The following is a 15,836-nucleotide window of genomic DNA, read 5'->3' as shown; positions in this document are numbered from 1 at the left end:
TCCCCTGTGTCTGACAGAGCCAATGCCAGCCAGCTACAAGATGGACCCACCGCTGGCCAAGGCCAAGCCAATCAGCGCCTCTGTGATAACATATTTAAGAAAGAGAAAAAAGAAGCTAGAGAGAGCTTTTGCAGACACCGAGGTCAGTGCAGAAGGAGGGGGAGGAGGTGCTCCAGGCGCCAGAGCAGAGATTCCCTCTGCAGCCCGTGGTGAAGACCATGGTGAGGCAGGCTGTCCCCCTGGAGCAAGCTCCTGGCAGGACCTGTGGATCCGTGGAGAGAGGAGAGGAGCCCAGGCCAGAGCAGGTTTGCTGGCAGGACTTGTGACCCCGTGGGGGACCCACGCTGGAGCAGTCTGCTCCTGAAGGTCTGCACCCCATGGGAGGGACCCACGCTGGAGCAGTTCATGAAGGACTGTAGCCCGTGGGAGAGACTCACGTTGGAGAAGGTTGTGAAGGACTGTGTCCTGTGAGAGGGACCCCACGCTGGAGCAGGGGAACAATGAGAGGAGTCCTCCCCCTGAGGATGAGGAAGCGGCAGAAACACCGTGTGATGAACTGACCGTAACCCCCATTCCCCGTCCCCCTGTGCCGCTGGGTGGGGCAGAGGTTGAAGCCGGGAGTAAAGTTGGGCCCGGGAAGATGGGAGGGGTGGGGGGAGGTGTTTTAAGATTTGATTTTATTTCTCATTCCTCTACTCTGTTTTGCTTAGTAATAAATTAGATGAATTCCCTAAGTTCAGTCTGTTTTGCTCGTGATGATAACTAGATGATCTCTCCCTGTCCTTATCTCGACCCACAAGCTTTTCGTTACACCTTTTCTCCCCTGTCTAGAGAAGTAGGGCAGTGATAGAGCGGCTCTGGTGGGCACCTGGCCCTCAGCCAGGGTCAACCCACCACAAGCCTTTATTCTACATGAGTTAAGAGTGTAAGCACTGAAATCTAAGTCTGTACGTACACTACCTTTCCACAGTCTGCTTTTCCTAAGTTTGCTTTTAGTAATGGTACTCAGAAAAAGGCCATGCAGCAAAACTTTCTGGTGTATTTCAGCCATTCATCCAACAGACAGAGAAGCTATAAAACACGCCAAAACAAACCACATCCCTAAATTCAAAGTTTGAAAAGTAGAATTTTATTAACAAGCATTTGAAACAAAAAATGAGCTTTTCTGCATCCAGCTGTCATATTCAGGATTTTAATCAGACCCATAAGGTATCTCTCTTAATATCATGATGTGCCATTTTCCAGGACATTGCTACCAGTAGCCACTGTAGAATGTATTACTGCCATAACTCTCTCCTAAAAGAATACACTGTCATTGCTAGTTCTGTTGTTGTCATCCAGGTAAAAAGTCTGAGGAATACAAGAGGTGTTAAAATGAGAGATAAATTAAATCTGTCATGTGGGGCTAAAAGACTTAAATGTCTTGTGGTAAAAAGACTTAAAATTGTTTCAGGGAAATAAAAAATATTTTATTGCTGCAGTGCCTTCTAAATGCATTTGACTAGAAGCCTTTAAGAAATAGCTCCTTTCAATGCACATATAATTACTAGTCTCAAGTTATTTGTCTGTTATCATCAGGGGCAGCTCAATGTTAAGAAAACGTTAAGATTGTCTTGATAAAATTGTGATCTTCACTATCAGCCATCAGTGCATAAGTGATACACACTTCTCAATAGGAAAGATTTGTAACTGGCTTTAAAAAAGAAGCAAAAATTAGTATTCAAGAGCTTTTTGCTTTTAAAGAAACAAACAAGAATTACTCAACTGTACAGAAATTACATGTTCTCACAGAAAAATCAGAAAAACAAGTCCCCAAGAGAATATAGTTTTGTTCTAGAAGGGACTGAACCATATACTGGAGAATTTTGAACAAAAGATTTCACATAAAAGCACAGGTACTGAAGTAACAAGAACGGAATTGCTCAACAATGTCAAACTGAAAAGTTGATCTTGTCCTGAAAACAAAGTTTAGCTACACGTTCTGCTACCCCACCTGTATAAAGAAGCAGTTGCTTCTAAAGATGTGTACATAGACACAAAAATTGCATTTCACTTAATAACCTTTTATTTTCAGAGTAGCCCATAAACAAATAAGGTAACTCTTAATAGTTCAAGTAAGCTGCACTGTTAATCCTGGTGCAGAGAGATGCTGTAGTTAAACCTCTCATCAGAGCAATAAAATACTTTCCTTCGTTCTGGTCAAGAAAATACTATTCCACAGCTGCTAAGCAAAGGAAGGATTAATACCAGCAGAAGTAGTCTTTGTAGAGAGCCATAAGAGCAGATGGAAGTCCCAAAGCTCACAGTTTTTGCACAGAATTCAAAACTTGTTGAGAGCTTGTAAAATGAACAGGAGTTTCAAACAAATTTGTCAAGCACTCTGTATCTTCATTTAGCACAAAATTAGGATACTTACAACCCTTCAAAACAATGACAGATATTCAGTTATTTTGCATGTGTTTCTTTCTCCAGTGCTGCTTCCATTCGACTGTGTTTTAAACCCTATAGGACACAATTTAGTAAAATCTTGTTTTTACTAACATGGAAATAAAAGCTTTAGTCACAGAACAAAAACATTTTAGGACAATTTTTTTTTAGTACTTTACAAATCTAGAGTAGCTTTCAGCTCTTTGGGGAAATCAGAATGGGCAGTTTAAAACAGACAAAAGGCAAACTACATGTTGTCTTTATAATCAGTGGCTCTACAGAATAATTTCAGATATATATTTCTTGTTCAATTAAAAGTAAATTAAAGCAATCCACAATTATATATCATCTGAAGCAAGAAATTCCAAAACTAGTCTTTTGAAGATACCCTATGGCACCAAATCCCCTCTTTCCAACCTCCCCAATGTAAGAAGTTTAATTCCTCCTGTAATTTTCTTTCTTCGTAAGTGCACAAAGGAAAATAGAAATCAATACTCCATGTCGCAACTATACTGAGAGCTCCTGCCAGACCTTCACAATTACCTGAAACAATTACTGATGAATAGTCTCTGCAAAGATGCCAAATCTGATCCTAAATCTGATACTACCACTCATACTCAAAGAAAATACATAGAAGACTACTGAATAATAAACATTCAGATTTACTCCACCCATCTACAAAGACAGAAATGGTTGTTTTAGAATGGCTACAAAACACTGACTATGAAAGCACCTAATGGGACCCCTCCAGCGGAACAAAGTGTTCAGACATCACTGACGATATATATACATGCTGGTTCATGTGACTCCTACTTGAGGACAGGAATACTTATGCAATACAAAATACCCTTAAATTTAGCTATCATAAATTAGAATAAGATATCTAAAAAGCAGGCCTCCCTGTCTAGCTTCTTGCTGAAAACAGCCACAGCAACACAAAAGCAAAATTACAGACACTTCAAGACAAAAGCGGCACATACCAGGTAATAACCAGTGTGATAACCACTCATGTACCAGGCTATCAACATGCTCCCCAATGCTTCATCATCCTCAGGAGAGTCTGGCCTCATAGGTGGTGGAGGAGGAATCAACTAAGAAATCACAAAGGAAATGTCTGTGTTTCAGTAGGGTATATCCCAGGTTAAAAAGCAACCAATTCTAAAAGATCAAAATACAAAACTGAAAAATAAGAACATATCCTCAATGCCTTCTCTGAAAAGGAGTCAAATAAGATGATGTTTTCTGAAAATATGTCATTTCCAAAGGCTGGGAGAAATAGGATTCCTGTAACTTGACTGTACACAAAAAGTTTTACTAGGGGAAAATAGTTATCTGCATCAGTGAAATGCTGTTAATCAAATGTAAGGTGTAGTTTCTTCAAACAATTTTTCTCTTAATATTCTTACCAACGGCTTCACTGTCACAAAAATGAGTCCAGACCAGACCTTGTGCATTACATTCTTGTAATATTTGTAACTGCATGTTATCACATACCCGGAAAATACAGACTCTTAACACAGTAATGTGTTCTAAAATCACAAGCAGTGACTGCTTTCAGTTAGAAAACTTGAGATCAATCATAAGTACTCATCTCTGACTCTTTCTTCCTATTCTCCTATCACTTACCGGTGGTCCTGCTGGGAAGGGTGGAGGCCAGCAAGATAAAAATGATGGAGGTGCCCTGAATTTTGATCCAAGCTGCATTAAAAAAATTGAATAGTGCAAATTTAAAAGAAGTTTCAGGCATTAGGATTTTATTTAAGAGAATTATTTGAAGCAATTCACAAATGTTAAGACAACACATCCCAGCAATTTAATGAAACTGCAATAACACACAGTAGCTACTTCTGTAGAGCGTTCCATCATTGCAACAGTAAAACTTACACTACATGTGTCACTGAGGTAAACAGTGCTGAAAGAGGGCTGTAGTTAATACAAGCATTTAAGATTTCTTTCTAAATAGAAGTCAGTTGTTGCACTCCCACATGAAGAAAGTATCTAATATTGCCCAGAAGCAAACAGGTAATTTCTCTGTTTCTGTGTGGCTGGGGGCACATGCTGACTAAATTCCATTATGCTTGTGAAAGTCTTTAAAATGAGCTTAGATACAAATCTATTGATATGAAAGAAAAAAGATTAAAAGAAAACCTTACAAAGAAATCTTGCACTAACAGTAATGTTCAGAAAACATAACACTGCATTCAACTGCACTGCTGTTTAGACTCCTACAAACAGGAAAACTGAGGGGCATACCAATACTCCAAGCCTCATAGTTCAATAGAGAAGCTACATCTGAGAGCTTCTATGACATCTGCACATCACTTTTGCTGTTTTCAGTATCCTGTGTAGTGAAACATACCGACTGGCTAAAAAAAGTACAATCTTAAAACATCAACAGTGCTATCATTAACAGCACTATCACAGTCCAGGGAGCAACATCCCTCTTTTAAGTTACAAGGCAATTGCATAGCCAGTATTAGCTAGGGCGAAGGCTTTCCTCACTAGACAGCAGGACAGCAAAAGGGCTATGCTGTGGCCAGATTATTATAAAATGACCTATCAACAGGTTCTAACATGCATATCTGTATATCCATTCTCAAAATGCTGTTATTTGGTTTCTAGACACATGATAAATATCATCCTATCATCTCAGGACTTCTAATAATAACACGCTTAACAGTGGTATATGAATTACTTCAGTTAAGGCTGAGCTTACCCTTCCCAGGCCTGCTGGTGGTATGGGAAAATGTAGGTTTTGGGGGGAGGATCTTGCTTTTGAGCAGTTGTTTTTGTTTTGAGGTGACTGGGAAGATTTTTCACTTTCATCTGTTGAATATGGAGTCTCATTTTCATTCTGGAAGACCAAGACATTTTTATAAGCTCCACTAAACAGGAATTTACAACAAGCAATTTTAGTATGAAAAAGCTTCGAAAGCCCCATCCACATCCTTCCCTCTCTCTAGGCCTCCCAGTCCTATTCAGGAAAGATCTTATAACCTCATAACCTTATCTCCTCAACACTTTAGCTATGTTATTTTTCACTCATTAATTTCTTGTTGTCCCCTCCCTTTCTTCCATGCTAAGTTCAAGAAGTAAGGGGAAGCTTTCATTCCATCAGCTTGTGCCCATTCACAATAGAACCAGGCATTGATTTGCACTCTGAACACCACACTGGTAGCAGAAACACTAAAAAAGCTGATGCTCCCCCCTTTCTCTTTCCTTTTTGGAAGAATGAAAAAGCGTCCCTCACCTCCCCAGAATTTCCCATCCCATTTACTGTTTCATCGCTGGCTGGAGGAAGTAGATCAGACAGGTTCTGCTCCTCCTGATTTCCATATCCCGTGTAAGTAACAACACACGTGCCTCTCTTCTGATTGATGGAGACAATAGTTGCTAGATACACATTACCATCCTCAGACCAAACTGCATTACAGCTGTCACCAACTTTCCACTGCAACAGAAGCAAGAGAGGCACACCAATGATCAGAGAGAAAGATACCTTTTTCTAAACAGCTTTTTTTCCCACCCATGAGAAAGACAGCTCCCACCCAGACAGTTCTTCCTCTGTATTTAGTGAAATTGCTCAATGTAACCTATAAATAAGGTTTATAAGATTATCATCCCCCGCCCCAGACTCTCAAGGTGATGAAAAAGCTACTTCTGAGTACCACAGAGGACAACATACAGCACAAGCACCACTAGCATTTGCAGGTGAAGTGACCTGTTTCAAAGGTACTGTGCTGCTCTTCTTTCTATTTCTGTTCTTTTTATTGTTTTTTCTCTTCGTCCCCGGGCGCTGCTCCTGTTTGTCCGAAGGCTCTGAACACTCTCCATTCTTTAAAACGTTCTGCGGGAAAAGAAAGAAGGAAAACAATAAAAGGCAATCCAGCGGCCGCAGCCCAGGATCCCGCTACGCCCAGGCCGCCCCCCTTACCTTGAAAGAGGCCACCGCCTTGTCGTACGCCTTGATGAGGGCCGTGTCGTCCCACAAGTCCGAGTCGTCGCTCTGCGGAGGCCATAGACCGCTTTACCGCCGCTCCAAAGCCCCGCTCCCGCTCCCGCTTCCCCGCTCCCCCGCCCCGGCCGGCGCCCACCTGCCCGGTCCCACGCCGAAACAGCACCCGCTCCGCCATGGTCCGCCCCGGCCCCGCGCGACCGCCTTCTGCGCACGCGCCATGGTGTCACTTCCGGCGCGCCACGGCCCCACCCACTCGGAGGTAAAGGCCGGCGTCGGCCGGCGGGGCCGCGGAAGCTCCTTCGCTACCGCGGCAGGACCGGCTCTGCCGTAAGCTCGTCCCCTCCGCCGTGCCCGTTACCATACCTGGCAATACCGGAGACACCGCGCAGTACGCTAGCAAAGCGCTTGCTTTCAGTTTTAACAATTCCCATCCATGGGGATGCACGGCCCTTTCCCGAGGGAGCTTGGCTGAAGGCGCCGGTGTCCTGGACTCACACCCCGAGACCCACCCGGAGAGAAGCCTGGCACACTTGAGAGCAGGTATCTACCCAAGCCAACTAAGAGCGAGCAAAACATATCTGCTTAATTTCTCACCACCTGCAGGTATGACATTGCCAAAACGAGCTACATTTTCCTTCAAACTCCCCTCAAGCTGTGCCACGGGCCCATTAACCATAAATGCACTTAGATTCATTAAAGCTTACGCAAGCAAAAGCTTCAAAGTTCTCTCCTTCCAGAGATTTAAACCAGTTTCACCTCAGTCAGTACTCAACACGCTCAAGCATATCAGTAAAGCGAGCTCTGTCTTTTCTCACAGTAATTTTTATTCCCGAGTCTAGTTTAAGCAGCCATTTTAAATCATTTTAGTGATGCAGCAATTTCAAGATCTGCTTTCATCTGCAACCCTAACTTCAAGCCAGTAGTAGATTCAGTCACATACACCCATGAAGTCTGCAACTTGACAGGCATCTTTCTATAGTGCAGACTTATGACTGCATATTATATTGGTTATAATATGCATATAATAAATTTCATTTATCCTTAATTATGCTTACATACTTATATTACATTTCTCCACAATTCTATCTATTCTTTGTGTTCTTGGTGTCTTCTTAGATATCAATTATCAAGCATAACCATTTCAGATTAGACAGTATTTCATGCAACATTTTATTGTAAAAATAATTTAAGATGAGATTTACAGTTCAGATCTCGGTAAGGTTAAGCACATTTTACAAGTGTGTTCTATACTTGTAATGGATCTATACTTCAAGAATTAAGACAAGAAAATCTGGTCTAACTGTAGATTCAGAAATTAATTGTTACTGGAACCATTAAGTGAAACCAAGAAACACAGCAAAAGCTGGCGTAAAGCTACTGCTTGGTACTTTTTTTCATATGCATGAAGAAGAATATAGTCAGTTTTGAAACAGCACTCCAGACAACTAAGCCTATGCTAACCAGAAAATACTCTAAACAAATGCTAGTTGAAAAACTCTGCAAGATAGACATTTAACAATTCAATGGCCAGACACTTTAATGAATGATCTTCTCAGCCCTTCTGCTTTATCGGTGCTCTCATCTTCCCCATACAGGCAGCTCATTTTGCTTCTGCCTGCAGAGATTTCCTTTCATTAGCCGCTTTTTGTTTTTGCTGCATAATTTCAGAGTCTCTGTAAAGAAAAAAAATTGGATTTCAGATACTGGCTCACTGATTTATTTTTTTTTTTTTTTAAGTAGAGTCTCCCCCAGCTTGTTTTTGCCTTTTAGCAACCCCTGTTTCAAGAAGGGACAAAGACTAGTATAAAACTTCTTGGTTAGCCATGAGCACACTGGCTCTATTATCCTGGGGGGGTTTCAGTACAGTACCCCATGAGGTAGACAAGTTACTTGATTAGTAGACTTCATGTAATTCTTTTAGTTTTAGAAGTAAAGGACACAGTGGATCAAACATCTTCCAAGAAAGTATTACACAATCTTTTCCAGTTCGTACCAGGCAAAAAAAACTGCTCAAAAGAAAAAAGCTTTACGTGTCTTACCAAAAATAAACCTGTTTAACAGCAGATACAGTAAAAGCTACATCCATGGTTTATCCTCTGGCATATGAATGGACCATGAATCAAGGCAAAGGACTTAAATGCTATTTCAGCTAAGAAACTGGATTCTTTCTGACCCATTTTTCCCTCCTATTTTGCCCAACCATTTCACTCAACTGTACTAGATCTTACCTCTGTTTTCTCTGAGAAGCAGACAAGCTATCCTCTTTCCTTTTGCCTTTGTGGATCTCCTGAGTCTTCTTCAGATTCTTTTGGCGGGCAAGTTCACGCTGGTTCCCACCTGTAAGATAATATACAGCTTATACAGGTACTACCACTTTTTACACAGTTTGCCCGTGTAGAAGTTTGTAATAAACGTGGTGAGATTTGGTTCAATCTGTAGAGTTGATATGGCAGCATCTTCTGTAGTTGGCAGTATCTTCCATCACAGTCTCCCCTTCCAGTGCACAATGGGAGGCATGAAAGCCTGTTAGTTGTCACATTTACATTTCTACAGGTCACATACAAGACATCACCAAATCCATTCCAACATTCCTTACAGAAATGCAATGCAGGTTCCCATAAAAGACTGAAGGCAGACCATCCCATCAACAGCACAGGCAAAGTGATGACCGTAACTCATCCAAAGAGAAGCCATCCTCTCAAACAGATTCTGGCATCCAATATAATTTACAAATTAGACTATAAGAACAGTATTACAATGAGGGCAGCCTGAGAGAGTTTATAAAACTTCCTCAAGCTCTTCCCAAGGTCCTCTAAGAAATCAAAAACCAAATGTCTGTAAGTATTTGGAATCCAGCAACATCCAGTTTGCTGGACTTTCAGTCTGCAGTGCTGTCATACAAAATCACTGACAAATTCCACCACATCCCACAGTCAAGCACCATGAACTTTTTAAGTCTTGCTCCTACTCAGTAATAGCAGTTAGGACCCTTACATGTATATACTTCTGCAGATGCCACTTAGACGATAACCAGTACAGTTAATACATATGGGAACTTGGGCTTTGCTTTTTAGTGGATAAAGCCCCCAAAACTACTTAACGCAGGATTTGTAATGTATTATTGGGCACTCATACCCCAGAAGCTCAGCTAGTGCTATCAAATGCTAAAGCTGCCTTACTCTGGGAACCACGAAAGCAGAGAAGAACACATAGCACACAAGCAGCTGTATATAAGTTTAATTCACTGTTGCTCCAAGACAGCTGACATGTATGCACTACAAGGCTATGGCAGTTACGGAGCTTCAGCCCAAGATTTTGTTTACCTACCATATACCACACAGGCCCTTGCAAAAGTAGTGGGGCTGACAAAACTGAAGTTAACGCACACAACCAAAATTCCAGTTCCTCGAGACACCTTGTTCAGAATAAAATGACTTACCACTTTCTCAAAACAGCTATGCACATATGTCCCTGCACAGGGTGGACAACCCTAATGCTGTTCACATGCAAGAGTATTCTCATTCTATTGAAGGAATTTACAAACAAGCATTCAGGAAGGCTCCTTCCATGCACTATTATGAGCTTCTGTCCATAGCTTGCTTTCCCATGTATACTTTTTAGATTTCATTACAAACCAACATCTTTATTTTTTCAATCTTCATTTTATGAGTTTCTCTATGTAGGTGTTCCCTTAAGTTGGCAGCAAGGGCAGTTACAGGTATTCTACCTACTTTGCTTGTGATGAGCTGTTAGTCCATTCAATTGATTACACTCAAATACTATTAAAGAGGTGATCTCAAAAGATTTTTAGTTGAAATGTGCCTGTGTGAACTGCATGAAGTTCAACGAGGCCAAGTACAAGGTCCTACACGTGGGTCGGCGCAATCCCAAGCATGACTATAGGCTGGGCGAGGAATGGATTGAAAGCAGCCCCAAGGAGAAGGACTTGGGGGTATTGATTGACGAGAAGCTCAGCATGGGCTGGCAGTGTGCGCTTGCAGCCCAGAAAACCAACTGTGTCCTGGGCTGCATCAAAAGAGGTGTGACCAGCAGGTCAAGGGAGGTGATCCTGCCCCTCTACTCCGTTCTTGTGAGACCCCCACCTGGAGTATTGCACCCAGCTCTGGGGGCCCCGGCACAAGAAAGACATGGAGCTGCTGGAGAGAGTCCAGAGGAGGCCACGAAGCTGATTGGAGGGCTGGAGCACCTCTCCTATGAGGACAGGCTGAGAGAGTTGGGCTTGTTCAGCCTGGAGAAAAGGCGGCTCCGGGGAGATCTAATTGCAGCCTTCCAGTACCTGAAAGGGGCCTACAGGAAAGCTGGAGAGGGACTGTTCATCAGGGAGTGTAGTGACAGGACAAGGGGTAATGGGTTTAAGCTAAAGGAGGGTCGATCTAGATTAGATGTTAGAAAGAAATTCTTTACTGTGAGGGTGGTGAGGCACTGGCACAGGTTGCCCAGAGAGGTTGTGGGTGCCCCATCCCTGGCAGTGTTAAAGGCCAGGTTGGATTAGGCTTTGGGCAGCGTGGTCTGGTGGAGGGTGTCCCTGCCTGAGGCAGGGGGGTTGGAACTAGAGGATCTTTAAGGTCCCTTCCAACCCAAACCATTCTATGATTCTACGATTCTATGAAATCAAGGTCAGCACTTCAGCATGGTCTTAGCAAGTGCTTAGCCTCACTCTCGACAAAAGTGAGAAGCGTAACTTTATACATATACTTATTGGGTCTGGCTGAGCAGGAGTTAATTTTCCCCTCAGCAGCCCCCACAGTGCTGTGCTGTGTGTCGGTAGCCAGCAAGGTGTTGGTGACACACCAGGGTTTTGGCTGCTGCTGAGCACTGCTGGCACACAGCAAGGCTGTCTCTCCAACATCCCCCTCACCAGTGGGCTGGGGGTGGGCAAGGTCTTGGAGGGGACACAGCCAGGACAGCTGGCCCAAACTGACCAAAAGGATAATCCATATCATATGACATCTGCTCAGCAATAAATGCTGAGAGAAAGGCGGAGGAAGAGGAGGAATTTGTTATTTATGACATTTGTCTTCCAGAGCAACTGCTACACGTACTGAAGCCCTGCTTCACAGGAAGTGGCTGGACATCACCTGCTGATGGGAAATAGAGAATAAATAATTTCTTTTTCCTCTGTTTCTGCACTGCCTTTTGCTCTTGCTGTATTAAACTGCCTTTATCTTGACCCATGAGGGGGTTTTTTCCATCTTATTTTCTCCCCTCTGTCCAGCTGAGGAGGGGAGTGATAGACCAGCTTGGTAGACACCTGGCATCCAGCCAAGGTCCATCTACCACAATATATAAAGACACAAAACTACACCAGTGTTGCCAGTATAGAGGACACCTCTTCAGGGGACAACCAGCTTTCTCCACGACTACCAAACCCCTGAACCACTGGCAAGTTAGGCATGCAGTCTTGATCAGACAACATTCCTGAGGGCATGACATCAAAACCAGCACAACACAACTGCTGCTCAGAGCAGATACAACTCGCCATCTAAATACTCAGGGTCTTCCGGGCAATGGCCACAGCCATCACAATCACAAACTCTTCTGCATTAGCTGACAGTCTTTCCTTAGTATCCACCTCCTTACGGCAGTTCTAGTCTGCTCTAACCTGCCAGAGATTCGCCCTGCAGCCCCTGGAGAAGACCATGGTGAGGCAGGCTGTCCCCCTGCAGCCCATGGAGGAAGGGTGAGGGGGTGTAGAGAGTCCACCTGTAGCCCATGGAGGACCCTACGCCGGAGCGGGTGGAGACACCTGAAGAAGGCTGTGACCCCATGGGAAGCCCACGCTGGAGCAAGCTCCTGGCAGGACCTGTGGATCCATGGAGAGAAAAGCCCACACCAGAGCAGGTTTGCTGGCAGGACTTGTGACCCCGTGGGGGACCCATGCTGGAGCAGTCTGGTCCTGAAGGTCTGCACCCCGTGGGAGGGACCCACGCTGGAGCAGTTCATGAAGGACTGTAGCCCATGGGAAGGACTCACATTGGAGAAGTTCATGAAGGACTGTCTCCCGTGGGAGGGCCCCCAGGCTGGAGCAGGGGCAGAGTGTGAGGAGTCCTCCCCCTGAGGATGAAGAAGCAGCAGAAACAACATGTGATCAAGTGATCACAACCCCCATTCCCTGTCGCCCTGTGCCACTGGCGGGGGAGTAGGTTGAAACATGGAGTGAAGTTACACCCGGGAAGATGCGAAGGGTGGTGGGAGGTATTTTATGATTTTATTTCTCATTCCTCTAGTCTGTTTTGCTTGGTAATAAATTAGATGAATTTTCTAAGTTCAGTCTGTTTTGCCTGTGATAATAACTGGCAAGTGACCTCTCCCTGTCCTTATCCTGACCCACAAGCATTTCGTTATACCTTTTCTTCCCTGTCTAGTTAAGGAGGGGCAGTGATAGAGCAGCTCTGGTGGGCACCTGGCCTCCAGACAGGGTCAACCCACCACAGCATACCACCTGGCAAAAAGTGTCAGAAGCCCAAATGAGAAGAGCATGTTATGACTGCTGCTTCCTGAGGGCTGCTCCTGCCTTGGAAGATATACCTTATCTGTGACAGGACATCAAGTAGTACCTTTTGAAAAAGCTAAGAGAACTCCTGCTCCATCCTCCTCATTAGCATTCAGTGAAATCCTGTCCCAAAAGTCCATGTAGAAGGGCCACTTTGTTCAGAAACTGAACAAAAACAGCTACCTATCTCAGGCAGTACTGGTGTTGATTAGAACTTGATGACTCATGAGCAGATGATACATTCCAGGCTATAAATGGTTCTTGAGCTTGTTGCTCAGAAGGCATGAACGTCATACGAACAATTTATCAGCAATAAAACAGCACTTCTGTGGTACTTAAAGAAATGAAATATTTTATTTTCTCATGAAGAAAAAGAGGCAGGAACTGAAAACATACTGCTATAGTCAGAATTAATATAGCAGTTATTGACCCTTAGCTTCATGCACTTCCTTTCCAAGCAAACATTGTGCAGGGTGTCTGCAGAGTTATTCCAGACACACAGTAAAATTATGAACTTGAGCAGCAAACTGAGACGCATCACTGAACAGCTGGGCTGCCACCTGTACACTGCAAAACAGAGCAGACAGTAGAGCAATACAGTATGCAGACAAGGCACACAGAGCCAGACAACTATTTGAAAAGAAACCTGTACCATCCTTGCTTCCAAGTAAACATTGCCAAGGACTGTTTAGCTCCAGTATTCACCAGGGATGCTGAATGAGTATCCCTAGCTCCAAGTGAGATGGTGCTGTTTTTCTACATTCTGTAACATCAACCTAAATCTTCCATGACACGTGGCCTAGTCTTGACAGAAGACAATTCAGCTTCCTGTAAAGTAAAATTCAAACATGAAGTGCCACATAAAGGCCAGCACACCCTTCCTGCTTATACCTGTGCTTGAGCACCCCCATCCTCGCCTGCCTCTGCAAGACATATGCCTTAGTTCAAGCTGTCCCTGCACTTCCAACTCCAAGATCCAGCTATTCTTGAAGAGAAAGATAAGCAAAAGACCTCCGAACAGCACTGGAACATGCAGTAATCATCTCTACTGTACAGAGGTCAAAGAGTATGGCAATAAGGATTGGCTACTGAGGTCATCATTCCTGCAGTCCTTTCTGAGCAGCAAAGGTTCTAATCACATGTCAGAACTTAAAGCAGAAAAGTGCATACCACCATGTCCCAAAAATAGAACACAAAAGTAAACAGAACAGTTTGATTCAAGCACAAAATAATAATGGAAGACAAGTGACAAAAACTCCTCCAATTCATCTAGTCATCACCATCTTCGCAAATCTACTCAGCATTCAGGTACTCTGAAATTTGGCAGTGCAACAAGCACTTACTGTGCTTAGAGGCACAGTAAGTAGTTGTTAATAAGCAATCCATTCTCATTCTATTTTACTATATGTCAACTTGAAATCACAGGATCTAGTCCACGTCTGACTGAGAAAGTGCTGAACTCTGGAAACACACACTAAGACTAGACTGCATGGTGGCACATCACAACTTTTACACCTCTAGTATTTCAGATACTGTATTAGATCATCCTAAAATGAAATGTTATGACTCTCTGCTCAGGCATGAGATAGTGCACCTCTTTTTAACATTAAGCTATGTTTATTTTAGCATCATGCACAACAGGGAAAAAAATATCAACGAAAGCCATAAACCTGCCCCTTCCCTGCATTCAAGGTCTGATCTGTGCACAAACTGTTTATGACCCAGGTCTTCACCCACACTTCCAGCAGTACATGGCTTCAAAGGTATATATTTTTAAGTGTGAATGTAAAAGCACTTCCTTAAACACAGGCAGTTTTTGTATTGCCAACAAGCAGAAGCTAAAAGAGTAACTCCACCAGTTGGGTGAGCTGGAGTATTCTAGGTTTGGTTCACAGTTCTCCACCATTTTACAGTAGATATACTTTTGAATAAAGTGATGATTAGCAAGTCCTGTTGCCCTTTCAACAACAGCTGTAACAACCACCATTTAATCAACATAGTATTAAGTATTCATCAGTAATATAAAAGCCCTTTATTTACAGTCTGGACAGCAGCCACGACTGCAACTGAGCGTTACCGTTGTTCTAGCAGATCACCATCTTTCCTCCTCCCCCCGCCCCCCAACACAGCCACGCCAGGGGACCTGCTGATGATGTTTTTGCTCCGAGCCTAGGATGGCGGCAGGATGTGGGAAGCCTCAGCCCCGGGGGCCCACGCACTCGCCGCTGAATTCCCCCCAACGGGAACGGCAAGTCCACAAAGACCAAGGCCCGACAGCGGCACCACACCGCGGCCAAGCCCCGCCCCCGGACCGACCGCCGGGCTGCCCTCAGCGTCGCGCCGAGGCCGCACTTCTCCGCTGGCCTGGAGCCGACCGGCCCGCCGCCGTAACGGTGGAGCGGCCGAAGGCCTGCCTACCGCCCGCTCCGCTCCCCGACAGGGCCCCAGAGCAGCCCCCTTCAGGCCTGCCGGCACTCACGGGTCATCGTGAGACGCTTGGGCCGCACAGCGCCGCTACCGCCAAGCGCCCCCACAGCCGCCTCGCTGCGAGAACCTTCTGCCTCCCCGCTCGCCGCCTCTTATAAAGCCTCGCTGGCCGCTCACGTCATTGTGGCGCGCGGGGGGCGGTACGCCGTCCAAAGGCCTGGCACGGCGGCCGGTGAGGGGCGGAGGCGTCTCTTCCCCTCCGTCCGCCCGCCCCCTGAGAGCGGGAGTGACGCAGGGCGGGTGTCACCGGCGGCGGCGTGCGGGTTTGTCACTCCGACCCCGAGTGTTTCCGTGCAAACGGGAAGGGGGCTGATGGGCGTGATGGGCGTGATGGGCGCGGCGTTCCTGACGGTGAGTTGTAGGAGAATCGACCTCCCGTAAAGTGACGAGAGACGGAAACGCCGTGGTACGCTCGGTGTCGGAGGGTGTCACGGCGGCAAGGCAGCAAGC

The 15,836-nt window shown here is 44.8% G+C and overlaps 2 protein-coding genes across 4 annotated transcripts; both read right to left on the bottom strand.

The window, feature by feature from the left end:
- Positions 1 to 1,106: 1,106 nt before the first annotated feature.
- Positions 1,107 to 6,596, bottom strand: LOC104630687 (survival motor neuron protein). Of its 3 annotated transcripts, XM_075740311.1 has the most exons (9): positions 6,522 to 6,596; positions 6,362 to 6,433; positions 6,149 to 6,274; positions 5,678 to 5,878; positions 5,144 to 5,281; positions 4,054 to 4,125; positions 3,408 to 3,518; positions 2,417 to 2,502; positions 1,107 to 1,693 (listed from the first exon to the last, which is right to left on the bottom strand). In XM_075740311.1, exons 1-8 carry the CDS (start codon positions 6,558 to 6,560, stop codon positions 2,446 to 2,448), a joined length of 816 nt encoding a protein of 271 aa, XP_075596426.1. In that variant the 5' UTR covers positions 6,561 to 6,596; the 3' UTR covers positions 1,107 to 1,693; positions 2,417 to 2,445. The 3 variants fall into 3 exon arrangements, with proteins under 3 accessions (XP_075596426.1, XP_075596425.1, XP_075596427.1); XM_075740310.1 differs by having other exon boundaries at positions 1,107 to 2,502; XM_075740312.1 differs by having other exon boundaries at positions 1,107 to 2,502; positions 5,705 to 5,878.
- A 941-nt stretch (positions 6,597 to 7,537) lies between these two features.
- Positions 7,538 to 15,666, bottom strand: LOC104631643 (small EDRK-rich factor 1). Its single transcript, XM_075741143.1, has 3 exons — positions 15,379 to 15,666; positions 8,614 to 8,722; positions 7,538 to 8,058 (listed from the first exon to the last, which is right to left on the bottom strand). The coding sequence occupies exons 1-3, from the start codon at positions 15,383 to 15,385 to the stop codon at positions 7,986 to 7,988; spliced, it is 189 nt and encodes a 62-aa protein (XP_075597258.1). The 5' UTR covers positions 15,386 to 15,666; the 3' UTR covers positions 7,538 to 7,985.
- Between the last annotated feature and the right edge of the window lie 170 nt (positions 15,667 to 15,836).

The sequence above is a fragment of the Balearica regulorum genome, chromosome Z (genome assembly GCF_011004875.1).
Source record: "Balearica regulorum gibbericeps isolate bBalReg1 chromosome Z, bBalReg1.pri, whole genome shotgun sequence".
In the NCBI taxonomy this organism is placed as follows: Eukaryota; Metazoa; Chordata; class Aves; order Gruiformes; family Gruidae; genus Balearica; species Balearica regulorum.
Note: the sequence above shows the minus strand (reverse complement) of the source record. Positions and strands in the feature narration are given on the sequence as shown.